At 47.9% G+C, this 16686-nt stretch overlaps 4 protein-coding genes across 4 annotated transcripts; 1 reads left to right on the top strand and 3 right to left on the bottom strand.

Moving 5' to 3' along the window:
- Window positions 1–4042: 4042 nt before the first annotated feature.
- On the bottom strand, window positions 4043–6634 carry rcoA (putative transcriptional repressor TupA/RocA; the record flags this gene model as incomplete). The annotated part of the gene is made up of 8 exons (XM_040898573.1): window positions 4043–4067; window positions 4180–4255; window positions 4314–4446; window positions 4548–5018; window positions 5178–5710; window positions 5777–6099; window positions 6161–6242; window positions 6514–6634. The coding sequence occupies 8 exons, from the start codon at window positions 6632–6634 to the stop codon at window positions 4043–4045; spliced, it is 1764 nt and encodes a 587-aa protein (XP_040750077.1).
- Window positions 6635–7499: 865 nt separating this feature from the next.
- On the top strand, window positions 7500–8634 carry P175DRAFT_0495050 (sterol desaturase family protein; the record flags this gene model as incomplete). Its single annotated transcript, XM_040896049.1, has 2 exons — window positions 7500–7768; window positions 7845–8634. The coding sequence occupies 2 exons, from the start codon at window positions 7500–7502 to the stop codon at window positions 8632–8634; spliced, it is 1059 nt and encodes a 352-aa protein (XP_040750078.1).
- A 652-nt stretch (window positions 8635–9286) lies between these two features.
- Window positions 9287–12892, bottom strand: P175DRAFT_0503484 (NCBP1 family protein). The gene is made up of 7 exons (XM_040897646.1): window positions 12589–12892; window positions 12380–12471; window positions 12183–12289; window positions 11828–12095; window positions 10868–11760; window positions 10629–10810; window positions 9287–10570 (listed from the first exon to the last, which is right to left on the bottom strand). The coding sequence occupies exons 1-7, from the start codon at window positions 12665–12667 to the stop codon at window positions 9666–9668; spliced, it is 2526 nt and encodes an 841-aa protein (XP_040750079.1). The 5' UTR covers window positions 12668–12892; the 3' UTR covers window positions 9287–9665.
- Window positions 12893–14230: 1338 nt separating this feature from the next.
- P175DRAFT_0511147 (GSK family serine/threonine-protein kinase) lies at window positions 14231–15814 on the bottom strand (the record flags this gene model as incomplete). Its single annotated transcript, XM_040898574.1, has 7 exons — window positions 14231–14364; window positions 14440–14644; window positions 14698–14891; window positions 14945–15293; window positions 15381–15464; window positions 15524–15696; window positions 15772–15814. 7 exons carry the CDS (start codon window positions 15812–15814, stop codon window positions 14231–14233), a joined length of 1182 nt encoding a protein of 393 aa, XP_040750080.1.
- Window positions 15815–16686: the final 872 nt, after the last annotated feature.

Raw genomic sequence — 16686 nt, forward strand, 5'->3', positions numbered from 1 at the left:
TCAGTCGAAAAGGAGACCAAGTGAGAACGATGTGGCTCAAGCACAAGAGCTCGAGAGCTCGAGAGCGCACGATGAGACGTGTCACATATTGTGGGTTCGTTCGCTCATAATCACAAAGGTCCCTAGGTACTCCGTATTCAAGTTATTTTCTTTCTTCCCTTCTTTCTTTTTCCTCGGATCTGGTCATACCTGCACGCGACAGTATGGGGTAGTACGGAGTACTTTAAGCTGTGGAAGCCCTTTTCCCCTCGACTCAATCCTGTCTATCGCGTATGATCCAACCCAAGATGAATGATCGCTCATGTGCAGAGATGTTTATCGACATCTGTCCTCATTCATCAAATTCAGGGTACTCCGTAGTCTGTGCAGAGCTGACACCCTGGTTGCCGTAACAAATATCACACTGTTCCTATAGAAACACAACCCTAGCTCGTTAAGCTGGCTGGCATATTCGGTGAATTTCTCTCGAGGTACACGTTCCCCGGCTTTTCAGCTCTGAAAGGACAGGCAGAATCGCTTTTCAGGACCTGGAACTGCGGTCTGTTTGGGGAGGGGGGGGGAGGGAGGTTGGTCCAAAATAGCCCCTGTACATGGGAAAATAGGAATCACTTGTACTACCAACCAACGAAATGCCTCACCTCACACTCTCAGACAGACAAGATTCTCGGATTTTTCGGTCATCTTCTGCTTTCCTTCCTCTAAACCCCGAGTCACATTCTTTCTGCTCTTCAGCCTCCAGGAAGATATGATCAGCCAACAAAAGGACCATGTTCAATGCCCGAAAATCCGAGGACTTGACTTGTTTCGCCGCACCAGCCACCTTCAGCGCGCAAGAATGGAGTCTCGACCAGTTTAACCTCTCCTCTTGTAAGAAAATTACGCATAGCCGCCCATCCCATGGCCCCGAAATTACGAGGCAGCAAACAATCTAAGTCGCGAAGATCGTGCGCCCTCTTCATACAGAGTATATATATTTCATTGAATTTGAACCAAAACAGTTCCTCCTCGTGATCGTCGGGTCAGGGTTTGTCAGGAAATGCAGGAGCATCGGTGAGCTGGGTAATGTTTATACATCTCCCCGGTACGGTATCAATCGCAAGAACCTGACGGGCGGTTTTTAGTGCCTACCTAGTCTACAGAGTCTCGGACAACGAAGTCTCCATTGTGATAATCCATCCCCCTGCTTGGCGTCGCAGGTCTGAATCGTTCCTTCACGACCGGTCTTAGGACTATTCAGGAACCATGGGAACAGGAGAGGAACTCCTCCTACCTAACCAAAAAAAATGATCAATAAAATTTGATAGATTCGAATCCCGCTTGATTCTGCCATATGTACTATCTTCCCGCTTGCCTCCATGGTTTTTCAATAGTTCGTCTGCTGCGTGAGGAACAAAATGCAGCCCAGCAGTTTCATCACACCGAGTCCGTCGATTTCTCACCTGGCTTATCGTCCCTCTAGCACCAGTAGTGGAGGAGAAAACTGGAGGATCGCCACCCGTAAGTCAGTCATACAGGTGCCCCCTTCCCCCGAAACTCCAAAATCATATCCCTGATTCCCTATCCATTGTAGGGGGGTCTAAATCATGAATCCTACTGGCGCAGCGCCAGGGATCTGAGCTACACCAGCGTTGTCCCTACCTACAAAAGATCATTCAACTAGCTTACCAAAGACAGCCAGATGGGGTAACGTAACTACTGGGGATAGATTTGATTTGCACGGTGGTCCTCTCTAAAGTGGAAGCACTGGCCGACCAATTTCCCCTTTCATGTAGGTACAGGCGACTAGATCCTGCTGAATAATTACTCACTCGACGAACAAGCAGGACCTGTCAAGTTGTCATTCGTACTAAGGATCGAATCACCGGCCACTTCTTCCCCAACCAATGGAATTTCTCTCATTGAACCCTCTCGATGAAAGAAATGCCACAGAGAGCCGGACAAGAGACATGCATCATCCAGGATGGAGAAGGTGCTCACTCGAGGCTGAATCAGAGGAGATTGGCCTGATCACAATCTAACTGACATTAACATGGCTGATCTTCAAATAGCCGCCTGATTGAAGCTGGTCTAAATTGGGTGTTGCACATCGCGTCAAAAAAAAAAAAAAAAAAAAAAAAAGAGCATGTCCAGAACGGAAGCTTGCACGACCTACCTGCCTTCCACTCACAAGGTCACCTATGTCGGTACAATTGGCGATAGGATTCTATCCAAGACGAAGATGTCATCTCTTTCCTTTTCGGATGATAGACTCGCAGACATGTCCATCTCCTACCCTAGAGATAAAGAAACAGTCTCGTCATTCGGCTACACAACCGCATGTAGGTCAGCCAGCTTTGACCACCAAGTCCGAACAACAATGGGAAGCGCACTAATCCACCATTCCCAAATTGGGGGGGCTCTCTCCACTCTCGCGTCCGCTACTCAACCTCATGGCATGGCAGACTAAGTGTTGATCCTGACATAACTTACTTACATATCTGTACATGCTAACTATGCTGCATCTACGGGAAGATGTACCCGACCTGGCCTTCCTCAAGAACGCTCTCTATAGTAAGTCAGTTGACCGATCGGGACATTGAATCACAGACTATTTCCTTTTCTGCTTCCCGCGCTCCCCCTGTATCGTGCAGGAGAGGAGGGACGCTTGTCACATGCTCCTAACTGGAGCCTTGGAGGACCCAGCTCCTTTTTTCTGACTTAATGCACCACTACACAATGCACTATATTACAAGTGTGGGATACCGAGATATGTCGAGACTGTCGAGACTGTCCGGGGGGGGGGGGGGGGGGGAAGAAAAGAAAAAGGAAAAAGGGAGCATTGACCTTGCTGATCATTCATTCATTCATTCATCGTGAAGAAATGGAGAAATAGATCAAGGCTGATCTCATCCCGCCAGTCATGCAATGCAATGTATGCACATCCAAATCTAGTCATCACTATCCATAGCTTCGTCGGTAGCTATTCCTATTCCTATTCCTATACCTAGGTAGTTAGTTAACTACTCAAAACTGCTAGATTTGTCACCCTACATCCTCTGTAGTTAACTAACTAGTTAACTAGCTAACTAGGTAGTTACTCAGGTCAGACAAAACCTCCGATTGCAACTAGCTCCTCCTCCGCCTATGTACAAGACTGATTTCATCATCCAGAAATCCCGGGATCCCTTCCAAGATCATCATCCGAGCTCAATTGATCCTCTACGACACTGGCACGACGCAACTAGCATTTAGCAAGTAGCAGCTACTAAAGGAGGAGGACCGACCCGACGAGGACGAGGACGAGAAGGGAAGTTGCAGTTTCACCAAAAGCAGCCAGCCAGGGACTTTTGCGGCTTGTAGAATTGAATTCCAATCCTTTACTCTTTCCTTGTTCTGCCATGGATAAACCGGTTTTGGTTTTCTTTGAAAAAAAAAAAAGGAAAGAAATTAAATTAAATTAAATTAACTGTGGATGGAAGGCACATCCGAATAACCCTACTATTAACTAGAAATAGCTACATGGTTTTTTTTTCCGGGGGAACAAAGCAGGTACTTCTTCTTCTTCTTCTTCTCTCCAGCAACTAAAGCTGGGGGCAGATGTTTAGGGTCAGGGTATTGAAGCTCATCTCGTGATGGTTGCTTTCATTCAGCTTTCTCCCTCCCGCTAAATCCATATGTACTACTCATTACTGGGAAGGCCCTTGCCAGAAGCCTCATCACAAAATGAGAAGAACCCTTTGAACCAATCAATGATTACTTACCAATACAAGTCAATGTTTTTTGGTCCTTTTTTTTTTTTCTCTTCTTTTTCCAATATTTTGTTGAAACATGATCATTCGAAGACCACTCACACAAGTAGGAGTTGCGATGTAACGAAATGGTAGCTGGAGACAAGAGAACACAGACCACACCACAAAAGCCCCCCTCTCACCCAAATCAAACTGGCTCGGGTAGGTCATAAAAAAGAGAAATAATAATACTAAAAATAAAATGAGATAGACAAAGAAAAATCAACATAAATCGAAATCACATTTACGCCGAAGCTTTCCCAAACCAAATCCTATCACCGTCCAGTGTACGCAGAGTATCTAGAAAGACATAGTCAGCCCCAGATATTCAGGCCAAAATGCATATAGACAAAAGACACGGGATATATGTGTATGGGGCCAAGAAAAAAAAAAAAAAAAAAAAAGAACATACCTCCAGATTCTTGCACGCATGTCACCACTGCCAGTAGCAAACAGGTTACCTGTAGGACTAGGCGCAACCGAAATAACTATTACATCAAGTTAGCCACGCTTCAAAAAGAAAAATTTGATAATGAAGATACATACCAGAGTTCTTGTGTCCTTGGAGCATCATCTGAGCATTACCAGTAATGGGATCCCAGAATTGAACGCCCCTGTCCTTGGAACCACTCATGACCCAATGGCCATCGGGAGTCAAGCAGACACTAAGCACGAAGTCCTAATTTCCAACCGTTAACAACATCATCCGTCAAAAAGGAGCGGCCAGTGACGCGACTAAAATAAAAAGGGAATCGGGACCCGTATATTATTTGTACATACCTTGTGTCCTTCGAACGTCCGCACGCACTTGCCGCCCTTAACACCAGTTCCAGGGTATGCACCACGGGGCACATTGAGCTCCCAAAGTTTGATGGTCTTGTCAAGACTGCCGCTGACAAGGTCCTTTCCGTTGGGTGCGAAAGCGACCGAGTACACGCTGTCCTTGTGGCCATCAGGGCTTTCCAGGCGCTCAACTAGGTACCCAGTGGTGGTATCCCAAACGCGCACACTCTTGTCAAGAGAACCAGCGGCAACATAGTGACCATCGGGGGACATGGCGACGGTAGTCACACCATCTTCGATGCTAAGAGTGTAGACCAGCTTGCCATCCAGGATATCCCAAAGACGCACGGTCTTGTCACCACTGCCGGAAGCAATGTAGCGGCCGTTGCCGGCAAAGTCAAGAGAATAGATATCTTGTTCGTGGCCGGTGAAAATGTGCTTGATGGTACGAGAGTTGATATCCCAAACCTAATTCACATATCCAATCAGTCAATCAAAATTTCGATTATTCAGCCGAAAAAAAAAAAAATTAAGGTTGCGCTGAGTTCCGAAGACCACCGGTTTTTAGGTCCGAGAGGTACGGAATTGAAAGCAATCAAGGTTCAACAAAGTTTCTCTGTAACTTACCCTAATTTGCTTATCTTCAGCACCGGTAGCCAGATACTTGCCATCGGGGCTGAAGCACACGCTACGGATGTAGAGATCGCCGTTCTTGTCAACATTCTCATCCTGCAGAGTGGCGACATTTTGACCAGTGGTCACGTCGAAGATCTGGGCGGAACGGTTGCAACCAGTCGCAAGGTACTTGCCATCGCGGCTGAAACGAACGCAGCAGACAACGCTGTCGTGGACGAGATGGTGAACCAGCTCGACGTCCAAAACGCGCTGCACCTCGGGGTTGAAAACGGCGTACCAGTCGGCGCCTTCTCTCTTCTGCGAAGCAGGCAGGTCATCGGGGTTCCAGTTGGCTAGCATGTTACCGGGCCGATCACGGACGGCGACGGGTCCGCTAGGAGGGGTAGGTCTGGCGAGCTGAGGGGAAACTCGGGGGTCCGGATAAGCCAGTTGGTGGGATTGCTGAGGGGTGGCAGGTCCAGGAGGGGCGCGAGGACGTTTACCGGGTCCAGGGGAGGCGGTAGGGGGAGGGGGAGGTCCATAACCTGCAAGAAAAGAAAACCGCGGTCAGACGTTAAAAGGGATCTGTCACACATACAGTCGCAACATACCGTTCACAGCAGCACCAGGCTGATATCCTCCAAAAGAGCTCTGCGGGGGTTGCGGCGCTCCTTGCTGGGCCGCCGGAGCAGGCTGTTGAAGGCTATGCTGGGGAGGCTGCTGATCCTGGGGAGGGGGAGGGGCAAGACCGGGGCCACTACCTCCTTGGTTGGTCATAATGCCACCAAACAGATTGCTAGGGCCATGACCCAATGCAGGTGGAGGCGCTTGAGAGGGACCAGCATGCTGTGCAGGGCCGCCAATGTGAGATGAAACGGTCTGAACGCCGCGCGACTCCAGTTCATGGCGCAAGACGCGAATTTCCGCCTCATAACTAGGGAAAGTAAAGTGATCAGTATGCGACAGCGACCAGTGGCCCGTATCAGAATACATACTCTTGTTTCATCTTAATCTGAGCCTGCTCGAGCTGGTAGACTTTTTGTCGAATCATCTCCATTTCCTGGAGTTGACCGGTTACTAGGTGATGGATCGTTAGCGAAAGTTGTGGGTATTGATAGTTATACTTAGAAGACAGTAAATAATATGGAAAAGGCCGGGCGAAAGAGGTACAACGAAGAATTCCTCTGCGTAGTTTGCCCGACCGATGATGGAGATGATGATGAGAAGCCCCAATTAAAGAGGAATGAACGGAAGGGGAAAAGAGAGAGAGAGAGAGAGAGAGAGAGAGAGAGAGAGAGAGAGAGAGAGAGAGAGAGAGAGGAACCGGGGGAAACAGGTAGAAACGTACACTGATGCTCAAACTCGCCAGTGCTCCGCGACTGATTTTCGAACTCTTGGCGCAGCTGGTCCAGCAACTCATTCAAACGGGAGTTGGGAGCGGGAACCATCCCGCGATGTGTGTTATACATGGTGTGGTATCAAGCCGTGATCGGAACGTATGGGCTCGGGATAACGAAAGAGAAAAGGAATGCGAAAGAGCCTAAGAAGCGAGAATTCGTCAAAGCACAAGCGCTAGAATTTATATTGCGACAATGACGAAAGAACGAGGTCCGAAGCAGTCGGGAACAGAAGTACGGGCGACCAGGAGGACAGGAACTGCTAAGGAGAGGGAAGGTGGTCAATGCAGCCGCATCACAGCGCACCCCTTAGGATGAGTGTGACGGTAAGAGGAGAGAGGATGGGAGGATGGGAGGATGTAAGCGATCCGGTTGAGAAAGGAAGGAAGCAGAGACGAGAGCTGAAGGAAGGCGACAATGTAGAGGCGGAGAAGAACGAGGAGGAAAGAGACGGAGGTAGCAATGAGAAGGAGGAGGTTTAAGTTGGGTCCGGAGAAGATCAGGGCAGGGCGGCAAAAAATGAGAAGAAAGCGCTTTGACGCCCGAAGCGAGAAGCGAATGAAAAGGCGCGCTTAACATTAGTCAGGTGGGGTTTGGTTTTGGGGGGAAGAAAGTTATGTTGGTTTATGTACACAGCTTACTAATTATCCTACGGCTCCCCTCGTTCCGCCTGGTGTGATTCCGCTCTCCTTTCTTATAGGCTTAAATACTATTATCATTGATTATTTCCTTCTTTTCTATTATTCTTTTTATCTCACTCCCTTTTCTTCTCTTCTTTTCTACCTATCAATACACATCTTCTTCTTCTTCCCTCCCCAGGTAGACTCTCTCTCCCTCTCTCATCTTATCAATCTACCTTCGATCAATTCCTCACACTATCCGCACCGAGAAAGTCCTCCCTCCCTCTCTCCCCTACTTTCGCGCCTCCTTCTGCACCATGGATATCGCTTTAGAAATTTGGGATACCTTCATCGGGGATCGTCTCTATTCATCCCTACTTCCAACATCACTTCCCTCCACAATCTCCTTCTCTGGCTTCCCTACCGCTGCCAATACTACTCTGTCGCTGTTTGGCGCATCCAAGCCTTTTGTCTATGAACCTGCCACTCAAATATTGTATCTGGAGCCCTCCAAATATGCCTACCTGAGCGCCTGGCCTCGAAACAACATCTATCGACAATTCCTGAGCTTTTTCCTGATTGTCTGGTATGCTGTTTCCAATTCCACCTATACTGATATTCGCGTTCAATGGCTAATTTCCGTGCGCGCCGCGCCATCATAGGATTTTCGGCATCATCGTCTACTTCATCTCGGCAACCCTGTCCTATATCTTCATCTGGGATAAGACCACGGTCAACCACCCGAAATTCCTCAAGAATCAAATCCCTTTGGAAATTGCTCAAACAATGCGCTCAATGCCCATCATGTCCCTACTCACTGCCCCTTTCTTGGTTGCCGAAGTCCGCGGATACGCCAAACTCTACGATACCTTCTCGGAGGAGCCCTTCCCCTACTACAGCATTCTCCAGTTCCCGATCTTCATTATCTTCACTGATTTCTTCATCTACTGGATTCATCGTGGCCTGCACCACCCTCTGATCTACAAGACTCTTCACAAGCCTCATCACAAGTGGATCATGCCTAGCCCATTCGCCTCGCATGCCTTCCACCCCATCGACGGCTGGTCTCAGAGCGTTCCTTATCACGTATTCCCCTTCATTTTCCCGCTCCAGAAGGTGGCCTACGTCATCCTCTTCGGCTTCATCAACATCTGGACCGTTATGATCCACGACGGTGAATATGTTGCGAACAGCCCTATCGTCAATGGAGCTGCCTGCCACACAATGCACCATCTGTACTTTAACTACAACTACGGTCAATTCACGACGCTTTGGGATCGCCTGGGAGGAAGCTACCGCAAGCCTAATGAGGAGCTTTTCCGTCGCGAGACAAAGATGGACCAGGAGGAATGGAAGAGACAGACCAAGGAAATGGAGACCATCCTCAAGACCGTGGAGGGTGATGATGACCGCAAGTACCTGGCTGATGAGAGTACCAAGAAGAACCTGTGATTTGTTTAGGCTGGGTTCCGCAAATAGACAAAACTGTGGAAAACAAAAGCGTGTTCCCAAAAAGAAACGATCCACATTGTCTCTAGATGAGACCTTGTTGAATCGAATTTCCTTCCCTCTTTTTACACGGTTTGGCTTTCACTTTTGAAGTGAGTTACGAGGTTGATGTATTATCTTTTTTTTTTTTCTCTTTTCTTTCTTTTCTTCCCCCCCCCCCCCCCCCCCCTATAACACTTCCTTTCCCCCATTCTTCCTATTGAATATTGGCACTAATCCTCGTCTTGTATAACACTAATTCTAGTATATTAATTACACCACATGCTGGTTTCGTTTTATGTATTTTAATACGCCAGTGAGGCCAACAAATTGGGCTTCTGAAAAAGATCCCGTGAGATCACTGTTCATCCTGTTTTTTAATTTTTTTTTTTTTTTTTGGTTGTTCTTGAATGTACATACATAACTTCATCTATGAAAAGAATGAACAATAATGCTAGAAATAAATCATTATCCTGAGACTGTCCCCACCAGTATTATCACATTGCGATATACAGGAGTATAAAGTAATCTGAAATAACTTCCGTGATTCATAGATATGTATATAGTTACTTTGATGAGCTTAAAAAATAAATATATATATATATATATATATTATGCAAAACTCCCCGAACAAGATAGCCTCCTTTGCAAATTGTTTAATATTCGTCTGGTGTTTTTCTCTTTCTTTCTTTCTTTCTTTCTTTTTTTTTTTTTCTGACATGTCGATGAGAATGCAGCTATGAATACAAGGAGCCAAATATTTAAGAGGGAAAAATACAGGACGAAATGATGACCATGAAATGAAATGAAGACTTTATCATGGTGGTGGATATACCCAATACAGACAACGCTACTTTGATAACCTAGCCCAACAAGTAATAGTCAAGGTACATGGGGAGAACAGAGACAGAGATGAGGGAGAGGGGAAAAAAAGATGAAAAGGTGGGAGAAAAGAGATAAGATGGATGGATGGATGGATATCAGATCCGATCTCTCTATGAGAGCTCAACGGGTCCATCTGCATCGGCAAAATCCATGTCCCCATCTGCAGCTGGGGCATCCTCGGCACCATTTTCATTCTCACTCTCGTTCTGTGGGGGTGGGGTAGGCGCATTTGTACCAACCGGAGTAGCGGTCGCCATTGCATCTGCGATATAGGACTCCTCGACAGCAGCCTTGCGACGGAAGACACGGAGCCAGCGTTGTCCCCATTGGCGGATGATTTCATCTTCGGGAAGGTCGCCGCTTCCGTCGCCTCGTTCCATGAGTTGGTCGTTGGAGCCGCCTGCGACTGAGACGACAGAGTCTTCGATGACGCGGAAGAGCGCGTGCATGTCTGCCTTTTCGCGGGTGAGGGTCTCGTCGAGGACGCTGAGTTGGGGTTCGTAGAGACCTGGCTGGGTGCGTGCAGCGACGATCTGGCGCAGACGGTTGGTGACCTTGCCGACTGTGGCCGAAATCATTTCGAAGATGGGCGCCTTTGCCAGGATGGTTCCGGCATCGAGCTTGTCGACGAGGGCCCACTCGATCACGGAGAGAGGAGTAAGAATGGTGTAGTTCAGCAACTTATCGATGATGTTGATACCGATGCCCGGTTGATCGACCCAGTACTCCATGACGGAGGTAATGATCTGGCGGCGTGCAGCGGGCGACTGGGGTCCAATTGCTAGTAGTCGCTCCTTGTTTCGCTCAATGCACGACAGGACGTGCGAGAGGGATTTCGAGCCAACGAAGCAGATGGCGGTAACGAAAGCATCCGTAGAGGGAAGCAAGAGATCCTCAACCCCGTGTTCCTTTGCCTGTTCTTCAATGGCGGTGATAAAAGGCTGGATTTCCTCGTCCGTTGCCTTCTTGCGAATGAGCTGCATAATTTCTTTGCCTTCATTGGCATATGGTGTGGCTTAAAGTGGGCGCGAAATTAGTCAAGATTCCATAATTTCAAGATCAAGATAACTTACTCTCTAATGCGTACTTGAAGTCGGGAGTGTCCTTCTCCTTTCCTTCCGAGATCAGATCCTGATAGGGGTCTGGAAGCGTCCCGCGAATGCGCTGCGCGAAACTCAACCGGATTTCCTTATCCAGAGCGCCAGTAATGAATGCCATCCGTGGGTGGATTGCAGGAAGTTCTAGATCTTCGACCCTGTATTAAATATCAGCACCAGAACAGCGTGTGAGTACAAAGAAAAATACAACGAACCATTCACTCCATTTCCAGGTGAAACCGAAGTTACTCAAGTGGTGAGTGAACCAATCCAGGAAACGATGGCTTAAATCCAAGTCAATTGTATCAAGACTGCCATACAAAAAGCGGATTGCACGTCCCAAACTTGGCGCAATCGCGGCTGGAGCAATCTTACAGCACTCAGTGAGCACTGAGTGATAGTAGACGAGCTTGTGCTCTGGGGAAGGCAGCTGGAAAAGCTGCGAGAAGACGGCATCCACGGCCACGTCCTCAGGCTTCCACGTCGGATGGTCTCCCGCGAGATCACGGAGTCTATCAAATGGGGTAGCGCGCTTCACGAATGTCTTTGGCGTGAAATAGCAATCGGCATCAATCAGATACTTGGCAGCAGCAATGCGATTGAAGTCCATAATGTTGATTGTATCAACGAGGACGTCTCGCATTAGAGACGAAGCAATATCAGACGTTGGAGGAACTGTCTCAATCTCTTGGTTTGCATACACGGAGAAATACACTTCGGGGAAGATCGCCCGCGTTCCATTGTGCACAGGGTTAGGGATAGTAATTTCAGGGAAAGCGTGCTTGGGTCCATCTTCGAGGCGTTTTGGTTCTTCATCGCCGTCTTGCACATGGTTCCACGGCCGAGGCAGGCATGCCAATTCCCAGCCCTGAGCGGACTCTGCTTGTAGCTGAGTCTGGATAAGGCTAATCACGCTATGGACAGACGTTGGCTTCTCGGTATCCGGGCCGAAGGGGTTCACCAGATCCACGAGCGCGTGTGGGGTGGATGCAATGATATCCGTCTTTTCCAGCAAGGCAGCTGCCTGGCTCTCAAGTCCCTTTGCCGGCGAGGCCATGATGTATGGAATGGTGAAAAGGATAGCCTTGACGAGTTCTAACCCGAGCAACTAGGAAGAGAAAAAGACATGTCAGCATACGTACGCACACCTCAGACGAGAAACCGGAACCACATACATCCTCAGAAGAGGCCGTCTGGAGGTCGACAGCACGAGCGAATAGTTCCTCCAGGACCAAAAACACACCCTCCCCTTCAAATATACACTGTAGACAACCCAGAAATCGTAGTAGGAGCTTGACCTCGCGCCAGGCGCCAGCATTAACATGCTTCTGGAAACATTCGCCGCACTTTTTCAATACATCAGCGGCAACCTCTGACTTCAGGGTGTTGGCGACGAGAACGGTCGTTGCGATGAAGGGGATCTTCAATGGCTGCTCTAAGATACTATAATGACAACCTGATTAGCCTCTCGTCAAGGGATAGCGCATCCAACCCCCCCCCCCCGGAAGAACCCATCAAGCCAGAACCTACAGATCAAGAACAATATCAATATAAGTTCCCTTCAACTCCTCGTCCTCATAGTTCTCAGTCACGCTTTTCGCGATGCTCAAAGCATCATCCTCTGCCCGTCTCGCAGCCTAGAAGAAACCCCCCCACCCCCCAAAAAAAGTAAGCCAATTGATATCTTCCTAAACAACAACCACGAAGACAAAGAAAGACACGCATACCGACTCAGCAATTGTAAGCAGCTGTCTTCGGACCTTAACAACAAGAGGCTCCTCATATCTGCGTCTCTGGCGACGATCATAGTCATCGTCCTCTAGCGAATGCCACAAAGCAATTAGCCAACTGAGCTAGAAACCCAACATAAAGAAAGAAAGAAAGAAAAAAACCAGTAGAATAATTAATTCACTTGCAAAAAGGATCGAGATCTCACCTCTGAAGCGCCGCTTGCGCCCACCACCACCACCACCACCACCCCTAGGACCGTTATGTCGACGCTCGTAGTCGGCCATGGGGTCTGTTTATCTCCCGAGGGTTATTTGTGCACCAATAACTCCGTGCGAGAATGATTTAGGAGATAAATATTGGCCAATTCGGCACACACGGGCAGAGCTCTAAGCTCTTTTGCAGGATGGAGTATTGTCGGAGCTGTAGGTCACGTACGTCAAGCAGTAAAAACACCATGAGCAGCAGTTCGGGATGTGGAATTCTCCGGTCCGGCTGATTATCTAACATCACCACCGGGCCAGAGGGGGATAATTGTCGTCATTTAGAGGACGTTCTTATAGGATTGATTGCTTCTTAATGAGGATATACTTGAGCAAATACTATACGGTACTAGTACTGGAGTGGTGGATGGTAGATATTGTTTTAAAGATTTTTAAATTGACCTTTCTTTCCTTGAAGACCCGAGCGAGCATTATTATACACATGATCGTCAACTCTCCAGTGATCAGCTGAAAGAAAAGCTCCCAGTGAATTTTGGGTTTGAAATCCTGGTGAATCTGAACTAGCTCATACGGAGAGGGAAACAAAGTATATACCCAAATAGCAAATGTGAGGATCGACTGAAAGAGGGAGAAGAATACATGACAGTGATTGTACACCGAGTAAATGCAGGGATCCTGCTGTAATACTTGAGACTCTAGTATAAAACGAACAGCCATCGCAATGCAAAGTCGGAGTTGTCTGCTTCGGTATTAAACGACAGGGAGCTTCATGGTCAGCCAAGTCACGTAGTTGGGCCATTAGTAGCGACTGAGCGGGTGTAGGCATGAGAATGTCGAGATTAAAATCGAGCGAAGCGAGTGTAAGAACACGAATAACAGCAACGCAATAATAAAGATGCATACATGCACATGAGAAAGAGAAGAAGAAAAAAGGGGGTAATTCTAAAGCTGCAAGTCGGGGGATTGACCTCCAACACCTATATTCAAAGCACACTCACAAGTACACATTTGATGTGCGTCCAAGCAAAAAAAAAAAAAAAAAGAAGAAAAGAAAAGAAAAGAAATTCATCATGATATCAGGCCCATTTGTAAGATATTCATCCCATCCCCGTCTTTCCATAAGACTTGCGGCATTCTCTACCCATGGCCCCTTCAATCGAGACATGAAGCTATGCAGACTTAAATCCCGGAAGGCAGACTCACGTAGTATTGAAGGGTATCACTTTTTCCTCCCAAGAGCTGTCTCAGACACCTCAATAACTCCAGGCTATGATATTCCACCATCTCCACCCCATTGCATAAACCTGTGATGGTTTAAAGAACTTTTTTTCCCCCATTGTCAAAGGATCATACCGCCTTGTTCACTTGGATTTTTTTTTTTTTTGGTTTTTTTGTGTAAATGCTTGCATTTTGTCTTTGCCCCAATTTCCTCATACTCAGAAGCCAGCTCCCGGATGCCTCGCCAATGGATTAGGTTTACAGGTGTAAATAAACCTCTGCTAGTTCAAGAACCACCAGATGAATGGAAATGAATTGGCATGGTATGGCATCAAATCTTCGCACAGGGGTGCATGTATTAAATGCACAATGAACAGGCGTAAAAATTCATAGGCTCATACCACTGACTCAGTCAAGGTGGGCCATCATCTCCTCCTTCGTGAGGGGTTTGAAGTTATCGATATATAGCCCGCGGGCTTCGAGAGCAGGTCGAGCGTGGGGAGGAATCAGTCGGTTGTTCATCGCAGGAGCGATCGAGAGTTCTTGAATTAAAAATTAGCAAACCACTGATTGCAACGAGTCATGAATTAAAAAAAGGGGGGGGGACCCAAACATACCGTGCTTTGAGAAGTCGAAGAGATTAGGAAGATCCCTTATCGCTCCATTAGGATTCCGGGAGTCAGGCAGCCGTGTGTTCGGATCTCTGAGTTCGTCAAAGAATGGGTGGCACATAGCTTCAATAGCGGAGAGTCGTTGAGTCGGGGTATATTCCAGTAGTGCAGAAATCAGATCGATAGCCTCATGCGGGGCTCTCCGGAAGACCTGCCATCGAGTTAGCATCGCTTTATCGCTAACATTCAACGGGGCGACCGTACCTTATTGAACGGGTGTGGCTTAATTTGGGGGAATTTGTGTTCCATGTAATTGGGGTTCATCGTACGGATCTGCTCCCGAGTAGGAGTACCAAGAACTTTGATGATCTCGACGAGTTGATCAATTCCGGACTCTCCTGGGAAAAGTGGTTGTCCAAGCATCAGCTCTGCCATCACACAACCGGTAGACCATACATCTGGGACTTGTTAGCTACCCAACACGGATAATTTGGGGCGACGCAGTCGTTACCGATCTTGGTTGTGTAATTTGTTGCACCAAAAATCAACTCTGGGGCTCGGTAGTAGCGAGAGCAGATGTACGAAACGTTCGGCTCGTTCTCGACCAGAATTTTGGCGGATCCAAAATCACAAAGTTTGAGAATACCGGTCGCAGGATCAAGGAGAAGATTTTGGGGTTTGATGTCACGGTGGCAGATGCCTTGTGAGTGGATGTATGCGAGGGAACGGAAAAGTTGGTAAATGTAGAGCTTCACTTCCAACATCGGCATGGTTGTCTTCTGCTTATTGAAGTAGCGGGACGCCCGATACACGGTTTCCGGTACGTATTCTAGGACTAGATTAAGGTAGACTTCGTCCTTCTATAATGATATCGTCATGCGATCAGCCAAATAACTCCCGACATGAAAAAGACATAGTAATTCGCCCGGGGGAGGGGGGGGACGTACTCTTTCGCCGTTCGAATAGTAGAATGCCTTGAGTTCTACAATATTTGGGTGGCGCACAATCCTCATGATCTGTAACTCACGGTTCTGGTGTCGTGTCAGGGACCAAAGACTGAGAAGACACAAGGACATCACTAGGTACATACTTTGAAACGCTTGTCTTGGAGAACTCGTTTGATGGCAGCATCTTCGCCGCTGGGCATCATCTTTGTCTGGAAGACTACTCCGAACGATCCATTGCCGACGATTTTGCATTGCGAATATTGTATCTCTTTAGTTTCCCCTGTGAGCCCATCTTGGACTTTTTCACGAACCACTTCTGGAGGCCGCAAAAGTAGGTATGAGTCAGTAACCTATACCACGGCGGCAGGAAAAGAATGACGGGAATTCTTACCACCCATGCGCAAGTTCGAAAACACCCCGGGCTTTTGTGACATCACGGGCAATCTGGTGGAGGTGACGGCGGGCGAGGAATCGGGAAGTGCTATCGAGAGTACGGCGGACTGCACTTTAATAGCGGGTGACGGGAGAGGAGGTAAAAGTAAGGTGTGAGGTCCGTTGTGGGCAGACTGTGATCGGTGGAGCACGAGTTGGGAGGAGGGGTGTGCTGGATGGGCGGAATCTCCGAGCGGTGGATGTTGTGGATGTTGGGTGGAGGTGCGCGTGAGATGAAAGGTTGAGAATCGACACTCAAGATTTAGGGACGAGCAAATCGCAGTAGGCTTAAACCCAGGACCAATCGAGTTGAACGGTATGCCAAGAAGTACAGATACCGGACCAGTGCAGAGCAGGGAAAGCCGGCCGTAGGTTAGGTCTTCTTTGGGAGGGAAGAGAGATGGAGAAGTTAGGTAATAATGGGAAGGGAGGAGGAAAGAGGAGAAAAAAAAAGTAAGAAGGGGGAGGGGGAGAATGAAAGAGAAAAAGAAGAGTAGATAATGATTCGAGGAAGAGAGGAATTAATTCAAGCCAAAACCAGAGAGAGAGAGAGAGAGAGAGAGAAAGACACAGAGAAAGCGTGGTAGGGAAGATGCAAAGAAAGGCGGGTTTCTGGGTAAGGTATTAAAAGGAAGCCCAGGTGGTGCTAAAAAGGGAGGGATGGACGGAGAGGGAAGAATAATAAGAGAGACAGTAAGTAAAGTAGGTAATAGTAGAGTGAGTGAGCAGGTGACGTTGATGGAGCGACGAAGCCCAAACACGCGAGGGCTGCAGGAACGCGGGAATAAAGCACCGGGAGGAGAGGAGGAAGGGAGGGCAAGCAGATCCAAAGAGCCCACTTCCAGACAAGTCAGAATTCCAACAAAACTGGGGA

This window comes from Aspergillus ochraceoroseus (genome assembly GCF_002846915.1).
Source record: "Aspergillus ochraceoroseus IBT 24754 chromosome Unknown P175scaffold_7, whole genome shotgun sequence".
Classification (NCBI taxonomy): domain Eukaryota; kingdom Fungi; phylum Ascomycota; class Eurotiomycetes; order Eurotiales; family Aspergillaceae; genus Aspergillus; species Aspergillus ochraceoroseus.

Coding starts and splice junctions, on each gene's coding strand:
- P175DRAFT_0503484 (XM_040897646.1), bottom strand. CDS start 12,667: ATGGCCGACTACGAGCGTCGACATAACGGTCCTAGGGGTGGTGGTGGT. Junction 12,472..12,588: donor GCGCAAGCGGCGCTTCAGAG/GTGAGATCTCGA, acceptor GGCATTCGCTAG/AGGACGATGACTATGATCGT. Junction 10,811..10,867: donor ACCTGGAAATGGAGTGAATG/GTTCGTTGTATT, acceptor TATTTAATACAG/GGTCGAAGATCTAGAACTTC.